This window comes from Megalops cyprinoides, chromosome 16 (assembly GCF_013368585.1).
Source record: "Megalops cyprinoides isolate fMegCyp1 chromosome 16, fMegCyp1.pri, whole genome shotgun sequence".
Classification (NCBI taxonomy): Eukaryota; Metazoa; Chordata; class Actinopteri; order Elopiformes; family Megalopidae; genus Megalops; species Megalops cyprinoides.
The window spans coordinates 2650943-2677626 of record NC_050598.1 but is presented as its reverse complement, the minus strand read 5'-3'; the positions used below and the strand labels follow the sequence as shown (position 1 = coordinate 2677626).

The 26684-nt window shown below is 43.6% G+C and overlaps 1 protein-coding gene across 2 annotated transcripts; it reads left to right on the top strand.

Moving 5' to 3' along the window:
• scyl1 (SCY1-like, kinase-like 1) lies at positions 1-26514 on the top strand. Of its 2 annotated transcripts, none has more exons than XM_036548057.1 (18): positions 1-236; positions 4997-5137; positions 5792-5914; positions 6131-6357; positions 7260-7350; positions 8228-8383; positions 8576-8734; positions 8875-8982; positions 9167-9280; positions 12496-12651; positions 13448-13636; positions 13723-13798; positions 18557-18760; positions 19221-19363; positions 20335-20433; positions 20511-20867; positions 22531-22612; positions 23010-26514. In XM_036548057.1, the coding sequence occupies exons 2-18, from the start codon at positions 5087-5089 to the stop codon at positions 23132-23134; spliced, it is 2460 nt and encodes an 819-aa protein (XP_036403950.1). In that variant the 5' UTR covers positions 1-236; positions 4997-5086; the 3' UTR covers positions 23135-26514. The 2 variants fall into 2 exon arrangements, with proteins under 2 accessions (XP_036403950.1, XP_036403949.1); XM_036548056.1 differs by lacking the exon at positions 1-236 and adding an exon at positions 2303-2481 and having other exon boundaries at positions 23010-26513.
• The last annotated feature ends 170 nt before the right edge of the window (positions 26515-26684 follow it).

Genomic DNA, 26684 nt, shown 5'->3' with positions numbered 1-26684 from the left:
ATACCTACACTCAACTACAGATATTTTACATCTTGATGCCGTTATTTAGTTTGTCATTTTACCTTGGGAATGTAATGACAGCGATCTCAATCAAGCAGCGCCCGTCTGTCCACAGGGACCTAGAATGGACAAGGCTCGTCAGATTTGCCAAAAGCAGCACAAGTGAATGAAGACGCAAGCCTACCTTCTCAGGACATGGATTCAGAGTGCCCAGGGGAAAACCGGAACCGAAACAGGTAAGACTCTTTTCTATTTGGCTACCACAACCTATTTATAGGGATAGGGAATTGATTGCGTTTCCTGACAGCCAACCGAGTAGCTGGTTGCCTGGTAACCGCGCATTAAGCGTCCAACCAGCTAGCTATGCCACATAAGACTGTGAGTGAGTGAACAAGTGAGCGATTTCGGCAGCAGCCTTCGTCTTCGCAATGCTTCTGCTAAGTAAGGTTGCTAGTTTTAAAAAAGGCGCTTGTATCTTTTCACTGCAACTCTGCATCGACGTTTAGGGAATTACCAGATAACCAGATAATAAACTACTGTCCAACGCTATTAATCATCGTAAGAGACAAGTTTTGGCAGTATAGCTATAGCTAACTATCTCTTTAACGATCGTTGGACTCAAAATAACTCATGTATTTGGGCGTATCCGCAATATCAACGAAAGGGTGGAAAGAAATATACAGGCAAGGAGAAAAGAGTACCGTGCAGATATTTGTATTCTTCCGGTTTCGCGCCAGTCTCATGATAGAAACGTCATCAACACGACCACTCGCTCGCTGTGAACTCTGCGGCAAATTATCTGCTCTGTTCACTAGTGGTGTTCAAAACTATTGTTTTTAGTGATTCGGTTCCTTTCGAATAAATAGTTTTATTGCATTTTAAAAGTTATTCTACATTGTTCCAAACATCATGTCCATTATTAGCCTGCTCTGTGGCAAAACAACACGTGTAACCAAATGTCAATTAAATTAATAATTAAATCATAATATTCATTACGTGAAACTGCACCATGCTATTCAAACAATCATGCAGCCGCAAAGTATACTTCGTCTTTAGGAAGGTAATAGAGCCCCACAGAGGAAAAAAGAGCCACGCTTATATCCGAAGCGAAAAACTTCGTTTTACAAGTTTGAACTAACCGAGCCCAAACATTTGCATATGGTAATCAATCACATACAGTAAACCGGATCTTTTGCATTGTCCCACATCGTCAACTGTGCCGAGATGGCCAGTGGGAGGTGCTTCGAGAGTTTTAGCATTTCAGCCATTGGCTAGTTGTCGTCATGAACGTACTGCTGATACAGTTTTGTGATAGGCTGCTTCGTGGACAGACCGAATATCTAATATCCACTGGAGGGAGAGATATATGCCAGCTAATCAGAGCGGATGTTTGCAAAGAGGAAGGAACGAATCTTTTAGTCTAGGGATTGAGCACACTCACTTCACCTCAAAAAATTGTTCAAAAGGATTCGTTCGTTCACGAACTGCACATCACTACTATTCACACATCGACTCCCTCCGGCATGAGACAGACTTTGTACTAGGGAGCTGGCAGAACGAAGTCTGTCTCATGTCCAGTCCGACTGATTCGGATGTTTGCGTTCTCACATACAGCTCCTCTGGCTACTGACTAGATAGATTCCGGCTTTCAGTGCATGTCTGAAAGGGACTTTGAAAAACTGGGTCAGGAACATACATACATTCAGAGTTAGAGGCCTCATACGCATTACTGAGAGTGAAACTGAAAGACGTCATGTAGAGGGTTAATGCGTAAACATGGAATCAGAGGGTGACACACCAGACGAGTGTTAAAATCATACAGTCGTACTTTCTGTCACGGCGTAAGGTCTCTGCGACTACTTCAGTGGTGAAGTACCGCCCACTAGTAACTGATGCTGCCCAGTAAGGTTCTATAGAACATACTAGACTTCCAGGACACAAGAAGTACCCAATTATTTCGTTACTCTAATCTTGCTTCCAGAAATTTTGATGGTAGCGGTTTGTGGACGATTAAATAAACTCTCAAGAGCTTGCCCCATCTTAATCAATTAGACATCTTGGTATATTTCGCTTGGGCCCTAATTACTTTTCTGTTTTGTTTCACTTCACGATGCGTCGCTGCATATATTTTTGCTGTCTTTGTACAGAAAAGGCAATTGGTATAGAAGTAATTGTCATTCGCGGGAGAGCAGCAAGAGTTGCTACGTTCGGCTTCGTTCATACCAGGAATAACCAGCAAAAAAATGATGTTGGGTCCCTCTGGCGGCTACAGTAACAGCGTTATTTCAACCCCCTGCTTCGTTCCAGCGGCGGTTGCGTCACCTAGCTCCATCGTTGCTGCATGTTTTCGTACAGAGCTGGCAGGGAGGCAATATGTGGTCATTTTTCGCAAGGGATCCCGTCAAAGATTTCAACTACGAAATATTACCAGACACCCAGGAACCATCTGGAATATGGACCCTCCACCGAGGCAAACGAAAGGTAAGACTTGTCACGGCAGAAATGCTAAGCGGACGATGCTGAGGACAGTGCCGGGGTTGGGACCGAAGGCCTCAAAGAGCCCTCGGCATAAATTACAATGATGAGCCGAATATGCACGCTCTCGATTTGGACAGATGTTACCGCCTCCGTGTTAGTAGTTTCTTTTTCAAAGGGGTTACATAAGATCTACCAACACAGCCATTTAATTTGGCCGTATGAATTGTCGCACTGCGTTTAAAATTTCCCTGAAAGATAGCTATTGTTATCCAGTGCAACATAGACACGTCCTCTCGCCACGTCGCTCGTCGGATGCTCAAGGTGCAAGCTAGCTAGCTTGCCAACGTAATGTGCTCAGTTAGCCGTTTATCACTGATGTTTAATTCTTTTCTGAAGATTATCTGAACTATTTTAAACTAGCAATGTCTTAAAACACCCCACGTCCGATTGAAATATAACGACACATTGAATAAAACAAGACATTACAGTAAGCTAGCAAGCTAATGCTAGTCTAAGTCTCTGCATTTTCCTGTATTCATATACCCTTTAATTGTTGTGTAAGGTTGGTAAGTTAAACTTTAACCAGACCGACCACAACTTTAACTCATCTTACCTTAATTAATTTTCCATTCCTTAAGTTTAGTATATGAAATATAAATTTCATGAATCGCCGTTACCCAGTGAAAACAAAGGTGTTGTTAGGTTCACTACCTAGTCTACCTGTTTGATAAAATACATACCCTCAGATACTTAAAATCTATCGCTAGCAGGCCAAAGCACTGTGTCGGTGAGATTGGATAAAAATCCTTCTGGTTTAAGTGACTGGAAGATTCCAAGCGTCTGTGAGTAATATTACCCGAACTGCCCAGTGGTTATAGATGTGGGCCAAAATAACGGAACATTTCTGTGTTTGTATTGAAATGGCATATCTGGAATGACGATAAATATTCACTTAAGATAAATGTCAGACAGCAGGATGAGATTCGGATGGATTGATGAGAGCAGTGTGAGGGAGACGGCACATCGTCCACATCTGGGGGTGTTTGGTTGGATCCCCTTGCCGATGTTTTGGTGTTCTTGCGGGCCTACTCACCTTCAGTCGGTGGTCTGTGTGTTGCATATACTTAACTGGTGTCACTTGCAGGGTTGAGGGTAAGTGTAAAACACTGATGCCACAAGTTGCCATGTTTTGAGATGCATTTAGTCCTTTTTGGGACCTGAATGTGGGTCAACTGTAATCACCAGTGTAAAATGGTAAAGGGGTATTTATGTATGCAATGTCATTGTTATTATCATTAAGAGGAAGAAAATACAAGGAAGCATGCACAAAACAGTTATAGCATGTGCTGACTGCAATATAAAAAAGTTTCCTCTCTACAGTATAATAATGTAGATCCGTACTTGGGGTTAAGGTCAATTGTTTGATCACTGTGCTGGGATCAGTTGGGATTCAAGGTTGTAAGGACTGAAGGAGCATTGCCTGTGTGGCAACAGGAGTGTAAGTTCCTTAATCCATTGGGTTGTCCCTTAGTCTGGTAAATATCAGACTACGATCCTTATAACAGAGGCAAGTTTACACTGTAATCAAGATTTGACTTGTTTAACTGTGGTTGCCAGGCGATAAGTTTGGCTCTGCCTCCACTCAGTTGAGCATCACAGCCAATCAGAGGCAGAGTGGTGAGCAGTCTGCTGAAAACGTCATTCTGCTCAAAAGCTGGTTTTACACAGTACACATTAGCTTTAAAGAGCAATGTAAGATGTTCTCCTTTCCTCTCATGTTCACTAAGACACAAATATGTCATGTTAAATCTTTTTCACTCTGATTGATAGTTGTATTGTAAGTCACATACCCCTCTGAGCAAGACTGGAGCAAGGCTAAATGCACTGGTTGTGATTGGACTGTGGCTCTGAAAGATCCTCCTATTAAGGGTGAGCAATGAACCTAGGCTTAACCATGAATAGTGAAACTGTGAAGGAGTAGGCCAGACTGAAATAAGGCAACCCTTTTCACACTGGTTCCTTTGCTATTTGTCTATCTGCTGGGCAGGCTAACGGTGTGAGGCGTTACATGCTTTCATGTTTTCCTACCCCCTTTGAAATTCCGTCCATTCATAGTTGTTTGGACAGAACGTGTGGGGTCCATATATCCATGCTGAATCACTGGCCATTTCTTCTCACACATTGTTCAAACTGCATCCTTGTTTAACTAACTCCAGTCTGTCAAAATTCACACTATATCCTCAAATAAATTTGTTAAGTAAGAGTATCACAGTATATCCTCAAACTCCCTCGTTGCACCTACCATTGCACTGAGCAGAATGTAGTCATGTAATGAGCCCTGCTGTCGGCTGCTGCACTGGTGATTTAGTATCATCTCCTCTCACCCTCTTGCATCCACTGTTGTAAGTCGCTCTGGATAAGACTGTCTGCTAAATGACTGAATGTGAAGTAAATGTACACCAAGAAAGCATCCTTTTTCAGAGGGCTTCCTAAAACAGACTCATCCTCCTCTTTGCAGACCACTGGGGAGCCAGTGTCAGTTTTCGTGTTTGAGGTGTCACCTGGGGTGGAGGAGCAGACCCAGCTGGCCAAGGCGGCGTTCAAGCGCATGAAGACCCTGAGACACCCCAACATCCTGGCCTATGTAGATGGGCTGGAGGTGAGACAGGGGCAGCATCAGAAACGGGTGTGGCACGGGCGGTCCTTATCTTCAGACCCCAGCCTCTGAAAGACCTATAGAAAATCTGTGTTTCTTGGTGGACTCTACATTGTTATGCAAGAGATTGGTCATAAATTTGAGTTCTCTCAGGAAAGCATTTATGACAAACTAGCTTTTTTTAAAGAGTTTAATTGTCATTGAGTTTTATTTGTTACAGCACATTTATACAATTAAGATTGTCACAAAGTGCTGTACATGTTACATAGAGGTTTTTCCGGAGGTTTTCCAGAAAACCCTGGGCCGATCGAATTTCCGTAAAGCAACCTTGTCTCCAGAGTAGCCCTCCATTTTGTGCACTAGCACAATTTGGAAAGCCTAGAGATTTCAGCTCTTCCTCCCACATATCAGTGCATTGTCTTAATTTTCCCCTGTATTTTTCCTGCTTCCTACTTTTCTCCTGCAGATTGAGGTGAGTCCCCAGAACATTGCCTTGTGGCACCTCTGCATTAGCCAGCATCCCCTGCGTGACATAACAAATGCTAGAAAGTAGAAAAAAATTGCCATTAGCCCCCTGAGAAGTAGGACTGGACACTGCATTTGGACACTGACTTGTATTCCTGCTGTGCATCTTTCTTCTGCATTTGCACGTCACAGGCAGAGAAATGCCTGTATCTGGTCACTGAGCCCGTGACCCCCCTCACTGCACACCTGAAGACCCAAGCAGAGCGGGGCGGCTCTGGGGAGTTGGAGGTCTCCTGGGGTCTGCACCAGATTGTGGTGAGTTAAGGGGTTAACTCTCATGAAATGTGTTTAGGTCTGTTGTTGTTCCTAGCTTCCGCATGATGCATTTTCATGAAGGAAAAGAGCCTCTTTGTCAGTTGTGTACCCTCAACCCCCTCTATGCTGATCCTCCCATTATCCCCCTCTCTCTTCCCTCCTTCCCTTTAACTCCCTCATCTCTCTCATCCTCTCCTCCTTCTTGCCTTCTTTCAGAAAGCATTGAGCTTCCTGGTGAACGACTGCCACCTCCTCCACAACAACTTGGGCATGTGGGCTGTGTTCGTGGACCGTGCTGGCGAATGGAAACTCGGGGGGCTGGACCATGTGACATCCTCGCAGGGGGACTCCTCCGCCTCACCGCCCCCGCGGAGGGTCAGCCCCGACATGGAGAAATATGACCCCCCTGAGGGCGTTGGCGGGAAGACGACCGGGGAGAAATGGTGAGAGAGGGGACAGAGCGTACAGGTGGCTAACACCCGCTCTTTAACACCCACTGTTTATCCCTCACTCTTTAACACCTTTTCTTTTCTTCATCACCCACGGTTTATCACTGAAAGTTCTTTAAAAATAAGGACAATTTAATGAATTTGATTAAAGGGAAATTAAGGCTTGTAGTTTTAGAGTTGCCTTTCCATTAGCAGCTGCTTTGCATACACTATTATTATTATTTATTTACTTACATTTACATGTACATTTATTCATTTGGCAGATGCTTTTATCCAAAAAGATTTACAAGTGAGGTACAATACAACACAAGCGAAAAAACATACGGAGTCATCAACATTAGAAGCACTGCATGACCAGCTTTCAATGGTTGGCCAGGCAAGGTACAAACTAGCAGGTAAAGCTAACAAGTGCGTTAAACCATTAGATTGCATTTTTTAAATATTATTTTATTTTATAGTTTAGTAGGAAACAGTTTGAGACATGATAAGTTCCTTTAGGGGGTAGTGTTTCAGGTGCTCAGGTGAGAGCGGAAGAGCTGTGTCTTCAGATGTTTCTTGAAGACAGAGAGGGACTCAGCAGAATGGATGAAGTTCATTCCACCATCGGGGGACAACGGCGGAGAAAGTCCTGGAGAGTGATTTTGTGCCACGATGCGACGATTTTCTTGCTTACATTTTATTCAGCTGTCTTTCAAAATTTAATATTTTATGCATGTCACATTTTAAGTGTAACTTTCGTTTGGAAACCACACTGAATTGTTGTAACACTGACTTCAATAAATCAAGTGGCTGGCTTGGCTCTTCCCTGGAGGGAATTTGATACCATAATCCAGTTTTACAGGGTGTCTCCCAGAGAGCACAGATGTAAAGTGACATTGTTGCTGATCCTGCCGCAGGTCCGGTGACGTGTGGCGGCTGGGCTGCCTCATCTGGGAGGTGTTTAACGGACCCCTGCCCCGCGCTTCCTCCCTCCGCTCGCTGGGCAAGGTAATCCTCCCTCCACCAGGGGACAACGCGTCATGCAAAGGATCCGTCAGCCAGGAGGCGATCAGATGCTAAAGCTGGAATCAGGAGGAATGTTGATATAGTTAATGTAACAGTAGTTACACTATATGGACAAAAGTATTCGGATGCCTGACCATTACATTGTAATGACATTGTATTCAAATACATATACTTTAATATGGAGTTGGTCCCCCGTTTGCAGCTATAACAGCTTCCACTCTTCTTGGAAGGCTTTCCACAAGATTGTGGAGTGTTTCTGTGGGAATTTGTGCCCATTCATTCTGTAGAGCATTTATGAGGTCAGGCACTGATGTTGGACGAGAAGGCCTGGCTAACAATCTCCGTTCCAGTTCATCCCAAAGGTGCTCGATGGGGTTGAGGTCAGGGCTCTGTGTGAGCCAGTCAAGTTCTTCCACACCGAACTCATCAAACCATGTCTTTATAGTCCTTGCTTTGTGCACTGGGGCACAGTCATGTTGGAATAGAGAAGGGCCTTCCCCAAACTGTTGCCACAAAGTTGGAAGCATAGCATTGTCCAAAATGTCTTGGTATGCTGAAGCATTAAGATTGCCCTTCACTGGAGATAAGGGGTCTAGCCCAAACCCTGAAAAAGAGGTGTGGCCAAATACTTTGGTCCATATAGTGTACCTTTCAAATGGAAGCATAAACAAACAGGCTTTGGGAGGGTGTAGGTTGTTTCAGCCATCAGCAAAGTCCAGCTCATTTGTCTAATGAGAACCATAGTCACCCTTTTGTGAGCCCAGCCACCATTTTTCCCTGGCGTCATTAAGGAGTGTGCCGTGGTAATAGTTCTCTGAAGCAGATGAACAGAAGATTGTCTGTTTCACGCGTGTCCCAGATTCCAAAGCTGCTGGTGCCCCACTACTGTGAGCTGGTGGGGGCGAACCCTAAGGCCCGGCCCAACCCAGCCCGCTTCCTGCAGAACTGCCGTGCTCCGGGCGGCTTCCTCAGCAACAGCTTCGTGGAGAGCAACCTCTTCCTGGAGGAGATCCAGGTACAGAACCAGGTCACCGCCTGTATGCCACACACTGCAAAAGATTCCAGTCAGAGCACATGGTGAAGTGCACTGTGATCTGCTGTAAGCAACCACCCTGTGTGGGTTTTTGTAACTCTTGATGTGTGTGTGTGTGCGCACGTGCATGTGTGTGTGTGTGTGTGTGTGTGTGTGTGTGTGGTATAATGACAGATCAAAGACCCTGCAGAGAAGCAACAGTTCTTCCAGGACCTGAGTGAGAACCTGGACTCCTTCCCTGAGGATTTCTGCCGACACAAGGTGCTGCCGCAGCTGCTGACTGCCTTTGAGTTTGGCAACGCTGGTGCTGTGGTACTCACACCACTCTTCAAGGTGGGTTGAAAGGACCACCGCTGCCACTGAATTTGTGTAACTCTATCTGTGTGTGTGTGTGTGTGTGTGTGTGTGTGTGTGTGTGTGTGTGTGTGTGTGTGTTGTGCACGTGTGTTGACTCCCCTGTGTGTTGGCTCCAGGTGGGGAAATTTCTCAGCCCTGAGGAGTACCAGCAAAAGATCATCCCAGTGATTGTGAAGATGTTCTCCTCCACTGACCGTGCCATGCGGATCAGACTGCTGCAGCAGGTCAGACTACCAGCACCCCTGCATTTTAAACCACAGGATAAGGACACAGGAATCTCATCCATGGCTCGGCGCAAAGAAGAGCAGCAGAAATGACTTCTACTTTCTCTCTCTCCTCTCTTATACCCTCTGGCTTACCCCTCCTCATTCCCTGTCCTCCCTGTTTCTCCCCCCCTGTTTCTCTCAGATGGAGCAGTTCATCCAGTATCTGAACGAGGCCGCGGTGAACTCGCAGATATTTCCACATGTTGTTCACGGCTTCACGGATACCAACCCTGCCATTCGGGAGCAGACTGTGAAGGTACAAACAAGCACACTCTTACACTGGCACACTCTTACACTGTCACTCATGTACAGAGTCTTAGGATGTACTCACACTAGGCTATCCTTACTGTGCCCAAGTACGTCTGACCCCCAAAGTCCGGTTCATTTGACTAGTGTGATCGCTCCGTACCGTGCCCGGGCCCGCTTGAAGGAATATTTCCTTAAATATAACAAGCTGGCTACCTCCAAAATTCGATTGGTTGGTTCTGTAGATCTATACCTAAAAACAAATCTGTGGATCCCCACATTAGCTTGATTACTAGCAAGCGAAATAAAACTAACCGTACTTTACGTGGCGATGTAAGCATTGCTGTTGTCAGGGGCTTAGTCAGAGTATCACAAAGTAAGCAGCCAACCTGTTTGAGTAGCTAGTCTTCAACAATCATTCAGATAGGTAGCCTGTTAGCTAACTATGTTTGTTAATCATGCTGCAAGTATAAGAAGATTTTTACGGAGGCAGATGACGGAGAGGGAGGAATTTGGAGCTGCTTTACTCGCAGACTACAATTCACGTTCATCAATAAAGTGAGAGCCAGACCCATTATTAACCCAAATATTCTCGAATGAATTGAAAAGTGTACTATCCAAGCTGTAATAGAAGATGCTTGTTGTAATGATGACAGTAGCGCACACACAAGTAGTAGCCCTAACTGGTTAACATTAACTAACATTATTGTGATTAGGCTACTGTAGTCTGACACAAAATATTGGTCTGTCCCTTAGCATAATGACTGAAACGTCAGCTGCCTCCATAAAATCTTCTTATACGTGCAGCACGATTAAATGAAAACCGCTGCGTTGCACAATCGATAAATCTATAAGGCATGTGAGAGGGCCGTGTGTCACTCCAAATAAGCCACAAAGTAAGTACAATCATGAACTCCATTGCGCTGTGCGAGAGCACTTTTCTTGCATCATGTTGCATCATGATGACGTAAGCATGCTCGGGCTCAGAACGTTAAGCGCAATGTGAGCGTAGGCCAGTGGGGGAGTGGGGAGGGGGGACAATCGTGCTCGGGCACGGTACAAGGCAACCGGGCCTAGTGTGAGTATGCCCTTACACTTGTGAACAGACACGCTGTTAAAAAGGGCCATATACCTTTGTCCATTCCTTTGTTTGCCTCTGTGCACAGGACCCCCACCTCTCGCAAACCCTTTGTTTTAAAACCAGTTCAAACCTGCTCAAAGTGGGCCTGCTGCTCCCCTAATCAGCAGCACCCCCACAGGTAACCTGGGGCACAGGGGCATCCCCAAGGACAGCCCCCAGATCACCATTTGCCCTCTCACCTGTCTGAATCCATTGGCCACCAGCATGAACCCAAACAGGGCCAAGGATTTTGGACAATATAAAATTTATGGTGACCTACCACACTTCAGTGCTGCACCACTTACTGTGAGGTGAAGAACTGGAGACACCAAACTCCTGGGGACAGATTGTTGTGTTGTCGTGTGTATCTATAGCCCCTTTCACACATGCACTGAACGCCGGAACGTATCCGGCCCTTACCCAGAGGAGCTGTATGTGAGAACGCAAATGTCCAAATCAGTCGGACCGGACATGTGACGGACTTCGTTCTGCCAGCTCCCTAGTACAAAGTCGGGCTCATGTCGGAGTGAGCCCATGTGTGAATAGAGAAGGTAACGTTCCAAAGAATCCACCGGGAGCGAGTGGGCGTGTTGTTGACGTTTCTATCTTTCTATCATGCGACTGGCGCAAAACCGGAAGAATACAAACATCTGCCTCCTACTCTTTTCTGCGTGCCTGTACATTGCTTTCCACTGTTTCGTTGACATTGCAGGTACGTTCAAATACATGCTATTTTGAGTCCAATGATCATTAAAGAGATAGTTAGCTATAGCTATACAGCCAAAACTTGTCTCTTACGATGATTAATAACGTTGGTTAGTAGTTTATTATCTGGTTAGTAGCTAACTAAGCTGTAGCTAAGTAATAGTGATAGGTATAGTGAGATAGGTGAACTGGTGACCTAACATTACATAGCGAACAACAAAAACTTACCTTCTTGTTATAATAAATGTATAATTAATAATAAATTATGTGTACCGGTAGCACCATTTGGATGGCTACATCTGATTTTTTAATAGGCTAACCAAAAGTACAATAGCTATGTTCGCCTTCCCCTCCTCCGTGCCACATTATGTACCCGTACCACCGAAAGGTAAGACATTGAAAAGAAAAAACCTGAAAATACTTATACTAAATAAACTCATGAATACTTTAGGTGATCTTGTCAATACTTTTCACTTGTGAGAATGCAAGTGGAGTCTAACTGGAAAATACCACAAGGAAATCTGGACGTTTCTAAACTTGCAATGATTTCAAGCGACAGTGTAACGTACTACATATGTAATTATTGATGGTCGCATACTGGGTACTACACTGAAAAATAGCATGCAGTATACAGTATATACTTGTGTAGTACACAGTATGCAGTAGGTGGTTTCGAATACAGCCACTGTGATTTCTGCAGCGTCGTTTTTGCGTCATGTCCTGCCTCCTGCACGCTCTACCCAAGCGCTGCCCCTTACCTAAAGCAAACCGGAGTATTTCCTGTAGGTGAGAATGCGTCTGTCACGGACAATCTCCTGTTGTGTGCTACATGTGTGAAAGGGCAATTCCGGCCAATTTCCGGACCTGATTCTCCGCACTTTGTCCGGAGTTCATATGTGAAAACGGCTTATGAAACCACACGCATACCCACATCCCCTCAATAAAGCTCTGAACTGGAAACCTGACTCCTGTGTTCTGACAGGCACATCACTGCAACAGCAACATTCTCCTGAACCCAGTGCACAGGTGAAACTACCCCCTGTTTCACACTCGCACACTTCTACTCACACATTGTTCCACACACACACACCCATACCCACGCACGTCACAGAACCAAGTCTATCAGTTCTCCTAAACCAAGTTCAGTGCGCCAATACATTCATTAGCTACAGTTGTTGGAACTGTGTTTGCACATCAGAATGGTGACCTGACAGGGTATAAATAGCCATGGAAAATTGCAGCAGTCACAGTAGACTACAACAGTATATAGCAGGGCTGTGTAGAAGACTACAGAACCATGTGACTATTTAAACCACTGTGAGAATGGCCCATTGGCGCAGCTGGTAAACTGTGTGACACCCTGGTAACCCTGCTAACCCTAGTCTGTCTCTGGTTTTCAGTCCATGCTCCTGCTGGCCCCCAAGCTGAACGAGACCAACCTGAACCAGGAGCTGATGCGCCACTTCGCCCGCCTGCAGGCGCGAGATGACCAGGGCCCCATCCGCTGCAACACCACCGTCTGCCTGGGCAAGATCGCCCCCTACCTCAATGCCGGGGTAACTGCACCACACATAGCTCCATTGGCACAGATGCGCTGATTCTAGTGTGGTGACGGTCATTGTAGATGTGCCACTGTGCTCGAACTGATGCTGTTTGTGGTATTATTAATGTTGACGGCAGGGGACAGGTAGCGGCAACCATGTTAAGTGGCAGAAATGTTCATAATTAGACAGCCATGACACAATACATTTAGCTTACTTTATGCTTCATGGAATTTTGAAACGGTATTCTCTCAAGAAATAACACTGGTAAGAAATCAAATACAACATGATGGAAGGAGTTTTATTTCTTTTCCTCAGGTATCAAAGCCCTAGCCATGCCAATATTCATGATGCACCACAGGTTTTAGTGCCATATTGCATTTATAAAATGGATCCGTAATTGGATGAACTCTACTTAGCTGAAATCTACATAAATACCACCAGTCCATCATTCTTTCTTCCTGTCCTTCTACTCTTCCCCCCTTTCTTTCCCTCTCTCTTTCCTTTTTTCTCTATATCAACTTGCCCCTACCACTCCTTCTGTTTTGCTGTTTTCTCTGTCCTGCTCTCTCCTTCACATCTCTCTCTCCTCTGCTCGCTTCCCTTCTATTTCTCTCTCTCTCATTCTCTCTCCTTCACTCTCCCCTTCTCTGGCACCTTCTCTCTTTTTCCTCTCTCTCTTCTTGCTCATTCTCTCATTCTCTTTCTGTCTCTCATCCTCCCTCTCTCTCTCTCTCTCTCTCTCTCTCTCTCTCTCTCTCTCTCTCTCTCTCTCTCTCTCTCTCTCTCTCTCTCTCTCTCTCCCACACAGACCCGGCAGCGTGTTCTGATCTCAGCGTTCTCTCGGGCCACAAAGGACCCCTTCCCTGCCTCGCGGGCTGCGGGGGTCCTGGGTTTTGCTGCCACACACAACTACTACAGCATGGCGGAGAGTGCGGCACGGGTCCTGCCCACTCTCTGCACCCTGACCGTGGACCCCGACAAGAGCGTGCGCGACCAGGTGAGGGGAGGAAACAAGAGTGTACACTGGAATCTAGGGCCATTTGGGCACCCAGCCATGATGTCTTTCTGTCCCTCATTTCATAGGCATTTAAAGCCATCAAGAGTTTCCTGACAAAGCTGGAGACCATCTCTGAAGACCCCTCCAAGCTGGCGGAAATAGGTATAGTATCTCAGTCTGGGTGCACATGTATGGATTTATGTAAGTCCACATCTCTCTGTTGATAGTTTTTCACGTACCGAATTGCTGCGTTTTTAAAATTCTTTCAGCTGTTTTTTCTTTGACCTGCATGTTCTTCTGTGTTTCGTATTCCTCCACACTACACTTGCTCTATTCTGTCGTATGCCTCAAGGAAAACCTGGCAGTCTTTTATTCCAAAATGGAAAATTTTTCTTGAAGCTGACAATAGAGCAGTGGTGATTTAAAGTCCCGCATCCAGTATACGGCATATACAATGTGCACCATTGACAGTATTTTGCGCATAGAAAATGCTCTGAAATGGAAATTGAGGTATCTTTTGCTCGACTTTCACAGTTAGACCTAGATGAGCAATATTCAGTTCAATTCAATTCAATTTTATTTGTATAGGGCTTTTTACAACACAAGTTGTTACAAAGCGGCTTTACATTGTTCCCAGGCCTGAGACCCCCTGAGAGCAAGCCTAAGGCAACATTGGCAAGGAAAAATTCCCTAATTACCAGGAAGAAACCTTGAGCAGAACCCGGCTCAGAGGGAGAGTAGGCATATCACGATACCTGAAATTTAGTAGTCGATACCAATACCACTGAAATTCCACAATTCTCGATACCCAATTCATTATCACGGTAAAAAAAAAACAAAGCAATAAGTGTACTTCAACATACACTCCTTCATAAAAAACATTTGAACATTACAAAAAACAACAACAGTGACATGTAACCTTCAAGTATTTAAAACAAACAATACTGCGCTTAATTACAAACAATCAACATTTTATGGTGGCACAGCATTTCAATTGCAGTACCTGGTCAAGACATGAAAAAAATATGGAAATAATAAATAGGCCAATATAATATAATATACTATAATGTAATATAATATAATATAATATGTCTCTCTGAAAAGCTTCTGCTATGCTCCTGCCTCTCCTGGTCGACATCCTCCTCTGGCTGATACTGTGAAAGGAAAATTAGGAGATTTCAGTTATCAGGTATAGCTCAAAGGCTGCACACACAATGTACTAACACACACACATACACACACACACCTCTATATACTCAGCAGTAGTTTAAATTTACTGACATGGTGACAGATTATTAGTCCGAAAATATTTATTTAAAACGCTAACATTATATTTTGATGATAGATGACACCGACTGAACGGTAAGGACTGTAGCCTACTAATAGCTATGGTTACATTACATTAGCCTAAACACGGTAGCCTTTAGCGTTAACCATTGCAAACGTCGTATTGAACATAATTGGCTACACAGCAATATGCCATCTGTCTCAAACAAAAATAATGGTAAGGTGTATTTGAGGATGAGGATAACAAGGATAACACTTTGGATACGTTGTTAATGTAATGTTAACATGAATTGAAACTCACCTTAAATTCTTTGAATAAATCTGGATGTCTGTCTTTGAGGTGCTTTGCTACGTTGGAAGTGTTTCCTCCTTTCGTCTGAAAAGTTCGATGGCACCGTTTGCATACTGGTTTTTGCAAATTTATCATAAATCCGTGATGACCCGCCTCAAAGGCAAAGTAGGCTACTTCCATACACGACTCTTACTGTTTTTGTTTTAGACGAGTCGAGGCGGAGCGGTCACTGCAGCTGCATCCCTGGTAGCTACGGTACTGTAGAAAAACGAGTAACGTCACATTTTCAGAATTTTGGCATCCACTTGGTACCAAAGTATCGGTTCTTGTGACATCCCTAAGGGGGAGCCCATCTGCTTCTGGCCGGCACTGGGCAGATAGAATTAGAGAGAGACTTAAAGTTGTCCGGTTCTTGGCATGCAGTTGGCTTGATGGGCAGGGCAGCAAAGGAGCAGGACTGGAAATCGGGATGTGACTTTGGGCTACAGCTCCAGGCAGGAGCCCGGAGCAGGGATAGGAAACAAATAGAAAACAGTGATTAGTGGATGTTATGTGCAGGAATGGAAACATAAAGGGATAAAGGCAAAGGGGGGAACAGAGGGGGGAAGAGGGATGCATGTGTGTAATAAGGAAAAATCCCAGCAGATAAGCACTATGGCAGCATGCCTAAGGGACAAGAGGCAAGGGGCCAGCACGATCATGAGGGTGACCCTAAGGCAGTCAATACCAGACCACAGCCAGGTCAGCTGAACACAGAGCACCCAGGCCATGATGTAGTGACAGCAATGACCACTTAGTCCACCAGAGACTCTACGATCAATGTCAGCACTGTGCCGTGTACCTTAACTAAAGGATTTGAAGTAAAGATAAGTTTTTAGCCTAGACTTGAAGGCGGAGAGAGTCCGCTCCCTGAACTTCGGTGGGTAGATTGTTCCGCAACAGAGGGGCTCGGTACGAAACAGCTCTACCGCCTATAGTACTTTTACCCACTCTTGGAACAATGAGAAGTCCCGAGCTTTGGGAACGTAGAGTTTGTTTTAGAGTATATGGGCGAAGAAGGTCCTTAAGGTAGGGAGAGGCAAGCCCATTTAAAGCTTTAAATTTAAGGAGAAGTATTTTGAAATCAATGCGGTATTTGATAGGTAGCCAATGGAGAGAGGCTAATACTAGGGTGATGTGCTCAAAGTGCTTTGTTCTGGTTAGAATATGAGCAGCTGCATTTTGAACCAACTGAAGAGGCTTTAGGGAGGCATATGCACATCCTGACAAGAGGGCATTACAGTAGTCCAATCTGGATGTAACAAAAGCGTGGATTAGCTTTTCAGCGTTGTGTATTGATAGAATTTTCCTGATTTTGGCAATATTCCTCAAATTAAAGAAAGCAGGCCTGGAAGTGTTTTTTATATGCGTGTCAAAAGAGACCTCAGGATCAATTGTGACACCAAGGTCTTTGATGGTTGCAGGTTCAGGTTAGGTTCAGGTTCAGGTTACTTTATTTGTACCCAGAGGTAGATTTGGTTTGCAGTAAAGAGTCCTAATTCATGTACACACATGTAGTAACAGACAGACACTTGTCATACGTCATTCATCTTCACACTTGCTCTACAGGCAACAAAGACCATAACACATAAAACATAAAACATAAAAACATAACATAAAAGTTCTCAGGGGTCCATTCTTTCCTAAGATATTTAAAAGTGTATTAAAAGACAGTAAAACGGTCAATAAAAGAGTTCAATCAATTAAAATAAATAGATAAAATAAAACTGAAAAAAATTAACAATTATACTATGACTTAATCTTCTGCGTGCACTTGAGGCCAGTGAGACACCATCAAGATTTAATGTAATATTGGTGAGTTTGCTCCTGATAGACTTTAGGTCGATAACCAATATTTCTGTTTTGTCTGAATTTAAGAGGAGGAAATTATGGGCCATCCATGTCTTTATGTCTTTGAGGCAGGCTTCCATTATTGATATTTCCAAGGAGACATCAGGTTTGGCCGATATGTATAACTGGGTATCATCTGCATAGCAGTGGAAATTAATGCCATGTTTACGAATGATATTTCCAAGAGGAACCATGTATAACGAAAAGAGCAAAGGTCCAAGCACGGATCCTTGTGGTATTCCATGTCTTACTCTTGAGAGTTTGGAGGACTTATTGTTAATGAAGACAAAGTGATGTCGCTCAGAAAGATAAGACCTGAACCAGGATAGAGCCTTTCCACTTATGCCAGTCAGGTTCTCAAGTCGGTCTAATAGAATAAGATGATCAGTGGTATCAAAGGCTGCACTTAGGTCTAGGAACACAAGTAGGGAGATACAGCCATTGTCTGTTGTAGGAGAGAAGTAGGTCATTAAGTACATTTAGGAGATTTGAGATGGGCCTGTAATTCAACAGGTCATTTGAGTCTAGAGTGGGCTTCTTCAGAATAGGCTTGATGATTGCTAATTTGAAGGACTGAGGTACATGTCCGAACGTAAGGGAGGCATTGATAAGATTTAATAACGGAGTGCCAATTTCAGGTAGCAGCTGTTTTAAGAATCTTGTTGGAATGGGGTCTAGTAGGCAGGTAACATTTTTAGATGAATTAATTAGGGAGGAGAAGTTGCTAAATTCAATGGCATGTGGCTGGCCTATTGGACATCTCTATGTTATCTGAGTTTGGACAGGCCAGGCTGGAGGCAGAATTAGAGGAGATTTTTTTGAATTGTGTCATATATCTTTATGATTTTGCTGTCAAAAAATGTAGTCATCGCTACTATGAATTGCTGGAATGCAGGGGTTGGCTGATGCAGGCCTCTTAAGTAGTCTGGAGATGGAGCTGAACAAATACCTTTTTGTCCTTGTTTTTCTCTACTAGGATAGAAAAATATGCAGATCTGGAGGAGCGCCAATTTGTTTGATAGCACAGGTCTGGTCCAAGGTGCTAGCGTTTTGTCTGGGACTTTGCTCTTTTTAAGGGGTGCAGTGACATCTAGAGTATTACGTAGTGTGGATTCAATATTTTAATATGTTATATATAATATATAATATATAATATCTCAATGTAGATGTACCTTTCCTTTTTTGTAAAAATAAAGGGTATTTTGAGATATAACACCATAACACCATTAGGGCAGAGCTGAGCTGAACTGAAGTGTATGTGAATGGATGAGGTATTCCCCTCCTGTTGCATCTTGAGGGAATCGTTGAGCATAATTTTGGGAATTGAATTCATCCCCGGCTGTCTCTTCCACTATTCCTCTTCCTCCCCCTTCCTCTTCCTCCTCCTTCTCCTGCTTGTGCTCTTCCTCCTGTTCCTCCCCCTCTTCTTTGGCCCCTTCTTCCTCATGCAGAGAAGGACGTCACATCCTCGGCACAGTCACCAGGGGCAGCGGCCTCCGCGGCCAGCTGGGCAGGGTGGGCCGTCACGGGTGTCTCCTCCCTCACCTCCAAACTCATCCGGACTGCCCCGGGGGGCCCTGAGGGGAGCTCCTCTGAAAACGTGCCTTCCGCCCCTCCAAGTGTTGCGGGTCCCATGCCTGACAGCAGCACAACAGGTGAGCGTGTCGCACTCTGGTTTCTAGGCCCCTGGAAAACCCTCAAAGATCCTTGAAAATATTTGTCAGATCACTCTATCCTTGTAAAGCAGTGGAAAATTGGACAAATCTCAAAAAAGGTCATTCTACTTTTTTCTATGAAGTCTGAAAATATCCATTGCTAACAGATTGACAATTTCATATTCAGAGAAACCCAGCTTTCATAGGAATTTTGCTACTGCATCAGCAGCAACAACAACAATAATAAATATTATTGTTATTAATTCAGCCCAATAATACATTTGTACATAAAAGGGAGATTGAGGAGAGGTTGTAGTATATAAATATGATTCAGGGTTGGAAACCTGAAGAATTACTGTATGTACTTGGTCCTGGCTCGGCTCGTTAGGTGCATGAAAATGAATTTGAGGTTATAGATATGACCATTTCCTCACTCTCCTCTTGCAACTCCCTCTCCCAGACTCTGAGAGAAAGGCAGATGGTGCTAGCTCCCACCCCGCTCCCTCTGCTCCCAGCAGCCAATGGAATGCCTCCGAGAGAGAGGAGGAAGTGGACGAGGCTGCTGGAGACCGCTGGGATGATGAAGACTGGGGGAGTCTGGAGGTGACCAATGGCTGAAGGGGCTAAATTTCAACACCAGAAAGAATTATGTAACTTGCTCATGGAAGCAGTTTAGGCAGTAACCATTCAGTGTCATTTGTTACTCTGGCTACCACAGACGTGTAGGAAACCAGTGAGGCTAAAGCTAACTGTCATACCAATACTGGCATCAAATGAAGGGACCACAGGGTGTCCACCTCCACTAAAGCTTACGCCAAGATCGGTTCGCTAGTTAGCGTTAGCACTGTTGAGCCAGCCAGTGCTTTGGATAACAGTGGCTGCCTCAGGCATCCAGTCTTGCTGAAGAGAATGCTGTGATTTGGAAGTACCATGAGAAAGTCCAGGTGCCCTCTGGTGGGAAAGGAGAGAGGGCATTATGTAATGTCTCAATGTAACTGTCGCTCTCAGCCCAGGGCATTGTATCAATCCAGGCACTCGAGTAGCAAACAAGCTCATTTGTGTTTATGTGTTTCTCATTATCGACGTGGTGGACCCATGATCATTGTATCACTTTTTCCTGATCATATTGCTGACTTCACTGTCCTACTTACCTGTGTGTTCAGATGTAACTAGTTGCTGTTTAGTTATGTTTCTTGCTTTCACTGTACATAATTTGTAAAACAAAAAAAATATTGTCCTACTGGTTCAGTTTGAACTGTTTTGAATACGCCTGTTGATTAACTAATTCAGTCATATTTTTCTGTGTGTGGCAGCTTGTGGGGGTGTGAGGGCTGATCATTGAAGTTCCTTGGAACCACTAGTAATTTTTTCATAGTCTCACAGGGTATAGGCACCACATTCGGTATTTACTCAAACAGAGAGGCACAGATATGAGCCTAAATTATATCTGAAGGGAATGAATTATAGGGGGTACAATACAAATGTGCACCACAGTGTGTTAGTGAACAAGCTGACACATGCTTCTTGTAGGAATTGTGTACAGTAAGATAGAACTCTACCATTGTCTGTTTCAGGAACAGGAGCACACCAAAGTGCAGACAGACCCTGATGACTGGAATTCCTCTGACTGGTCAGCAGTGTCATCTGTCAAAAAGAAGGCCAATGATAAACGAGTAAGTTCTCTTTTCTATTACAAAACATAACAGAATGGTATAGAAAATGATAATTAAAAGCCATTTTCTGTCCATAGGTAGGGAGGACTTCATCTGAAGCAGTAAAGAAGCAGAGCTCTGATTGGAGCAGCTCAGGGTGGGATGCAGATGACAGTTGGTCCAATGAGAAGGAGGTGGATGGTCAGGGTCAAAGTTCGCCTGGGGATGAAGGGTGGGGCAATGACTGGGAGGAAGACAGCGACATTGGGGACAGTTTTCCCACTTCTCAGAAGGAAACAGTGAAATCTACCACAAAAAGCCAACCTGCTGTCCCTGCAGCCATGCCAGAGGGGACACGCCTCACCAGCGAGTATAACTGGGACAGCTCCGGTGCCAGGGGTTCACAGAGTGACTTCTTCTCAGGGATATCGCAGAGAGCACCCTCTGCTGCCATGGTGAGGAAGGTATTGCAAACAGAGGGGTAGGAGGGGACGATCTGAAGAGGAGAAGGGAATAGAAAAGATGATGAGGGGAGATCTAAGGTATAACAGCAGGAACACTGGAGGTATGGGGTGAACATAGGGAGAGGAATGGGGGGAATGGAGGTATGAGGTGAACAGAGAGAAGAGGCATGGAGGGAAGTGGTGAACAGAGGAAGATGAATGGAGAGAAATAGAGGTATGGGGTGAACAGAGAATGGGGGAAAAACTGGTTGGCAGGGAAAGGTTGAGGTACTGCAGGGGGATGGGGGGATATGGGGAGAAAAGGACTTCCTGTGACTTCATGTGGGTGGGGAAAGAGATGGAGGTAGGGTGCAGAGAGTGGTGAGTAGGACAGGAATATGTCCCCTTGTATGAAGGGGAATGAAATTTGTGAAAGGCGAAAACTTCAGGTTCAAAGATTAGAGCCACATTTCCACTGACTCACCTCTGCAGCAGGGTTTCCGTTATCTGGTAATTACTGGTTTTTGCCTGGTAAAATGTATAAAAAAAAACGATAAATTAAAAACTTGCCGGTCAAAATGTCTGGTAATAATGCTCGTACTAAACGTAACCTACATTTTCGTAGCTAATGTTGAGGTTTTGCTCAGTCGTTACTGTTCATTTTGCTTAATCGTTTCTGTTCATTAAATAGTCAAACTGATTTGAGGTCATTGTCATTCTTTCGTCAACCTAGGTGTACATTATATTTACGTTTGTAACATAGACTGTTATGGAAACGTGACCAGTAAGTTTCATATTTGTCCAGTAAAATAAATGCTTTCCGGACACCGGACCGGCAAGAAAAAAATCCTAGCAGAAACCCTGCTTTGCAGTAGGCTGCATCTGAGTCAATGCATTGCTACAGCAAACTGACTCAGGCTGACTGTATTCCTTGAAATTGCACAGAATAAATAAGTTAGCTTTCACTGCAAGCCACGATGGCCTGAAAGTCATGTGGTTACTTCATGTTAGGAAGCATGGTCTTGATCACATAACAATCAATGGTTTATGCTCAGAGAAAAATAAAGGAAAAACCTTCAGCTATGGCATCATTCACAATGACCTTTTTCTAATTGGTCTCTACAAAAAGCAGAAGCACCATCCATTGTTCCTACATAATAAGCTAATGAACAACTTCACAAGTCTGGTGTGCAGTCACATTCATTTAGTTCCAAACAAGTATAACAAGTATGTTATACTATGATGATGATGATGATGATAATGATAATAATAATGTCCCTGATAATGCACCTTCAGTTGAAATGGAAACTGCCAGCAGCCAGCTAGTAATGCCAGCAAGTATTCTACCTTTATGTGTCTAGCATTGAGTCTCTGAAATGAATGAATGAGCCATATAAGAAAGTATGTAGGTAAATGAGAAGCATGTATAATTTGTTATTAATGTGTATTTTGTTACAAAGATAAAGTGACTTGTTCAAATATGGCAAATAGTGGCCTTGTTTGTACAACATTTCATGCCATTTTATTACATTCATTTTGAACAAGCACTTTGGATCACAGCCTCTGCCAAATGATAAAATTATACATAAGGATTCAGAGTTGTAATGAGATTGGATCCAGGCCAAAGTTCTTCTCTTGTTCTCATGACTTCCTGTTCCTGTCCACATGGCTGCAGAAGAGTGACGAAGGTTGGGGGGCAGATCCATCAGGGGACTGGGGAACGGAGGAGAACTGGGAGTCACTGGACAGTGATCAGGGTAAGTGCTGATCACAGCTAGTCCACAACTGCAAAGATCTCTCCAGTCTCCAAAAGCTCTGTTGTCCTTTTAAAGAAATAAGTAAGGTGATAATGTTGCAGATACCAAGGTGATATGGAAAAATGCAGGGATGTAGGAACAGGGTGAGTGAGTGGGTCACATGATGAGTGAGTAACAACATTTACAATTTGCGTATTATGGACATCCATCACTAATGGAAGTAATCACAAAGACATGTGACCAGTGCTATGACAATGCCTGTACTTTAATTGTAAAATAGTAATGACTTGACGGTAGTGGTAGCATTAGTGAAAATAGCTGATGGAAGATTAGCCTGGATCATTACAGCAGTGATGATGGTAAAGGTGTTTCTTTTTTCATAATATCCTGGTTGCAGGCCTGAGCAAGGCGGAGCTGGCGAAGAAGAAACGCGAGGAGCGCAGGAAGGAGTTGGAGGCCAAGCGGGCAGAGCGCAAAGCGGCTAAGGGTCCTCTGAAGCTGGGTGCCCGCAAGCTGGACTGAGCAGGATGGGGTTAAGGGGGAGGAGGCAGGCGATATCCCCATCACTGAGGCAAGAGGAAGGCTGGAAGGGTGGCCCGACATTCCATCATGGCTGTGTTTCCATATTACGTACTGGGATTGAATCTTGAGAGACAGTGTGGAGAAACAGTGCAAGAAGCTCAGAGGGAACAAGGGTAGTTCACATTTAAATCGGGTAACGCTGACTTCCTAAACTATGCTCCCCAAGAAAGGTCAGAGAATCGACATGCTGAATGCATGCTCATTGGCTTCCTTTCACGTGCAGTTAGTGTAGTGGAAACATTGCCACTGGTAAAGACAGAGGGGGACAAAAGGAGGAATACTTTGGCCCTGAACTCCTTGTTCAGACACAGAGGGAGAAAACCTCAACACCAGTTTCTCTAACATCAAATGGTGGCCAAAAAAGGAGCGGCACACAACCTTGAAGTATATCCTGAAAAGGAATCCTGCATTAGCTACACTTTCATTTTCTGTTGTTTTTTATACATTCATATTATGGTTGTACATAGCCATGTCTGTCTGAGAGAAACAAAATGAGGAAAAAGATATCTATAGCTATATATTGTGTATGCTAAATGTATATTTGGGTGCATATACACTCAGAGGGCCATGCATACTTGAGGAGAGTGGCCTTAACTCAGCAGTCACGGGTCGCACCACTTGCTGTTTGGCAGAGGTGATGCCCTGGTGGTACTGTGCGATTTGGACTGGGACAGTGGGGGTGTTCAGGGGGACACATGGGTAATTGTTCTGTGTGCATGAATGAGGTGATATGTACGTCACTTAGCAACAGGTGCCAGATTATGTCTGTGTGGATAAAGCTGGTACCCATTACAAGACAGTTGTGTATGTGACAGTTGTGTGGTTTACAGTATAGATGTAAACGTAATTATTAACTGATGTACAGGTGCAGTTGATGGGTGAATGAGCCAAACCCAGACAGAAACTGGTACTGAAATATTGGGAATGTGCCTTTTCAGTCATACTTTTTTGTTTGCTAAGTCGTATGACAGTTGGCTTTAGGGTGTGGGGAGAGGGCAGGATTTTTGTTTTTGTTTTTAAGCAGAGAATGTAGAGTAGAAATCGGATGGGATTTGTTGGGGGGGATGGGGTCAGGGACAGAGCAGTGTTTTAGAACATTGTTTTAAAGAAGAAATACAAATAATATTATGCACATGTGTAAATACAAAATATAGATACACAAAATATATTACACAACCCAGAATGCCTGTCCCATTATTCAGTAGAGTGCCATGTCATCTTTATTCCATTCTGGTCAGGAGACAGTGTTCTTATAATGTTAATGCAATGTGTCTACACTCACCTGTCAGCTCAGCTAAGGAGATTCCAACAGACGTACCAACCCACATTCATATAAATGGCAATGATGACTTGCTGACATCAAAGAGTTCTGAGTTATGAGTTAACACAGTAAAAAAAAAATTGTCCAAGGTTTTTGCCTTAGCCATTATTCAATGCTTTACACTGCAGGTAACTTTTTTTTAAAAGCTTAGTTTTGCCTGTCTGGTTTCAGTTAGTGCCCAAGAATTGCCCAAAAACAGTTTGTAACAAAAACATATAAGCCAAACGGAGCATTATAGTTTGGGTGAAAATCTGAAATCATATGTATACTTCAAAGTCCACCAGGCCACTGGTCAAAAATATGTAACCATTTCTTGTTCTTGAAATAGATAGTGCTGCAGTGCATCACAAAATATGACATGAACACTGCCTGGCCAAAAAAAAATTGCACACACTAATATTTTGTTGGACTGTCTTTAGCTTTGATTATGGCGCGCATTTGCCATGGCATTGTTTCGACAACCTTATGTAATGTCACAACATTTATTTCCAGAGTTGCGTTAATTTTTGGCCAAGATCTTATATTGACGACAGGAGAGTCAAACTACTCCGTAAAGTCTTCTCCAGTTCATCCCAAAGACTTTAAGTGGCGTTAAGGTCAAGACTCTGTGGTGGCCAATTCATGTGTGAAAATGATTCCTCCTGCTTCCTGAACTACTCTTTCACAATTTGAGCCTGATGAATCTGGCTGGCATTGTCGTCCTGGAATATGCCCAAGCCATCAGGGAAGAAAAAAATCCACTGATGGGATAACCTGGTCATTCAGTACATTCAGGTACTCAGCTGACTTCATTTTATTGCCACATAATGTTGCTGTGCCTAGACTTGACCAATTGAAGCTACCCCAGATCATTTGCTTATTTAAATCCAAACGGCGACTTTTTTGGCTAGGCAGTGTATTTATTTAATTGAGAACGGTTAGTGGTTGAGAAGTTGTCAGTGGTAAAGAAAACGGCTATAAACCATTTTGATTACCTTCTTACTGTCTAGGAAAAATAACAGCATTTATACTGTAAAATTAAGAGATTAGAATTAGGGTTACTTTAATGGATTAGTATTTTTCTTAAAGTCTTCTGTCATTGTAGCAGCTAGAGCTCCCCGATCCAGATGGTGGAGCTATGTTCCATGTTTTTGGTCAATCCAGCGCTTTACTGACATAACTAGACCAAATGCAGGTCACTATGTAAAATAATCCCAATTATTTTAATCTTCAGAAAGCCGCAGGATATTACCGAGAATGTGGTTCGGCAGGTATAGGGTTCTACAATACAGTAATATATTGAATGTGCAAGTGACACCTCAAATGTTAACACCCCCAAGGAAGATTGTGGACACACAGAATGGTGTGCCTTCTCATACCCGGAGATTGCCAGATACATTCCACAAGCAAGCCACCACCCACACCCACACCCACACACACACACACACACAGTTAAACCTTTGTCTTAAGGGTGGATCAGTATGGCAAAAGAATATTTGTTTTCTTGGTGTTCCCCCTAACACAATGAAAAGGTACAGATCACACTCCCTGACTTCAGCTTCTCTTGACCAAGATTGAGTGCTCTACAGGTTTACAAAGCACCAAGTATCCACCTTTATAATGATAGCTGGTGACACTTCAAAATGCTTTATGTTATTGAAGTTTTTGAAATTTTAATAATCCCTTGATGCTAATGGCACATTTTCTGTTGCGAGTTGAGCTGGAGGTTTGCTGAAGCTACAGTTTTCCTTTGATGTATGAGTTTAAAAACATCAATTTTTCTTGTATTGCACTATAATTTCACAATTCACACCAAAAGATGACAACTAAGAAGGAAACCAATTTCTACTTTCAGTAGACTGCAGTGCTGGTCCTTAGTCACACACAGGTTCACTATGCAAATGGTTTCAGAATCAAAGTCTGATTGAGTGAATAATTGAGTTCAAATAAATGTTCATATCAACATTCCAGTTCATCCAGAAGTTGCTTTCAACTTGGAATGACCAACACACTCTTTATTAGATTTAACTTTCTACATGAAACTGCAAAACACCAAAACACTTTCATCAATATTACTACAAATACAGTATGAACTATTTAAAGACAAGATTCCAAAAGGACTATTAATAAATTTGTTTTACCATGTTCATTTTCTTTCAATTTCTTGATTAGAACAATTTCAAAGCAAAA

Bases quoted from the DNA above. Each gene is read 5' to 3' on its own strand.
- scyl1 (XM_036548056.1), top strand. From the start codon at position 2,374: ATGTGGTCATTTTTCGCAAGGGATCCCGTCAAAGATTTCAACTACGAA. The intron at 8,735-8,874 runs GTGGGTTGAAAG...TGTTGGCTCCAG, and splicing joins TACTCACACCACTCTTCAAG to GTGGGGAAATTTCTCAGCCC. The intron at 20,868-22,530 runs GTGAGGAAGGTA...ACATGGCTGCAG, and splicing joins GAGCACCCTCTGCTGCCATG to AAGAGTGACGAAGGTTGGGG.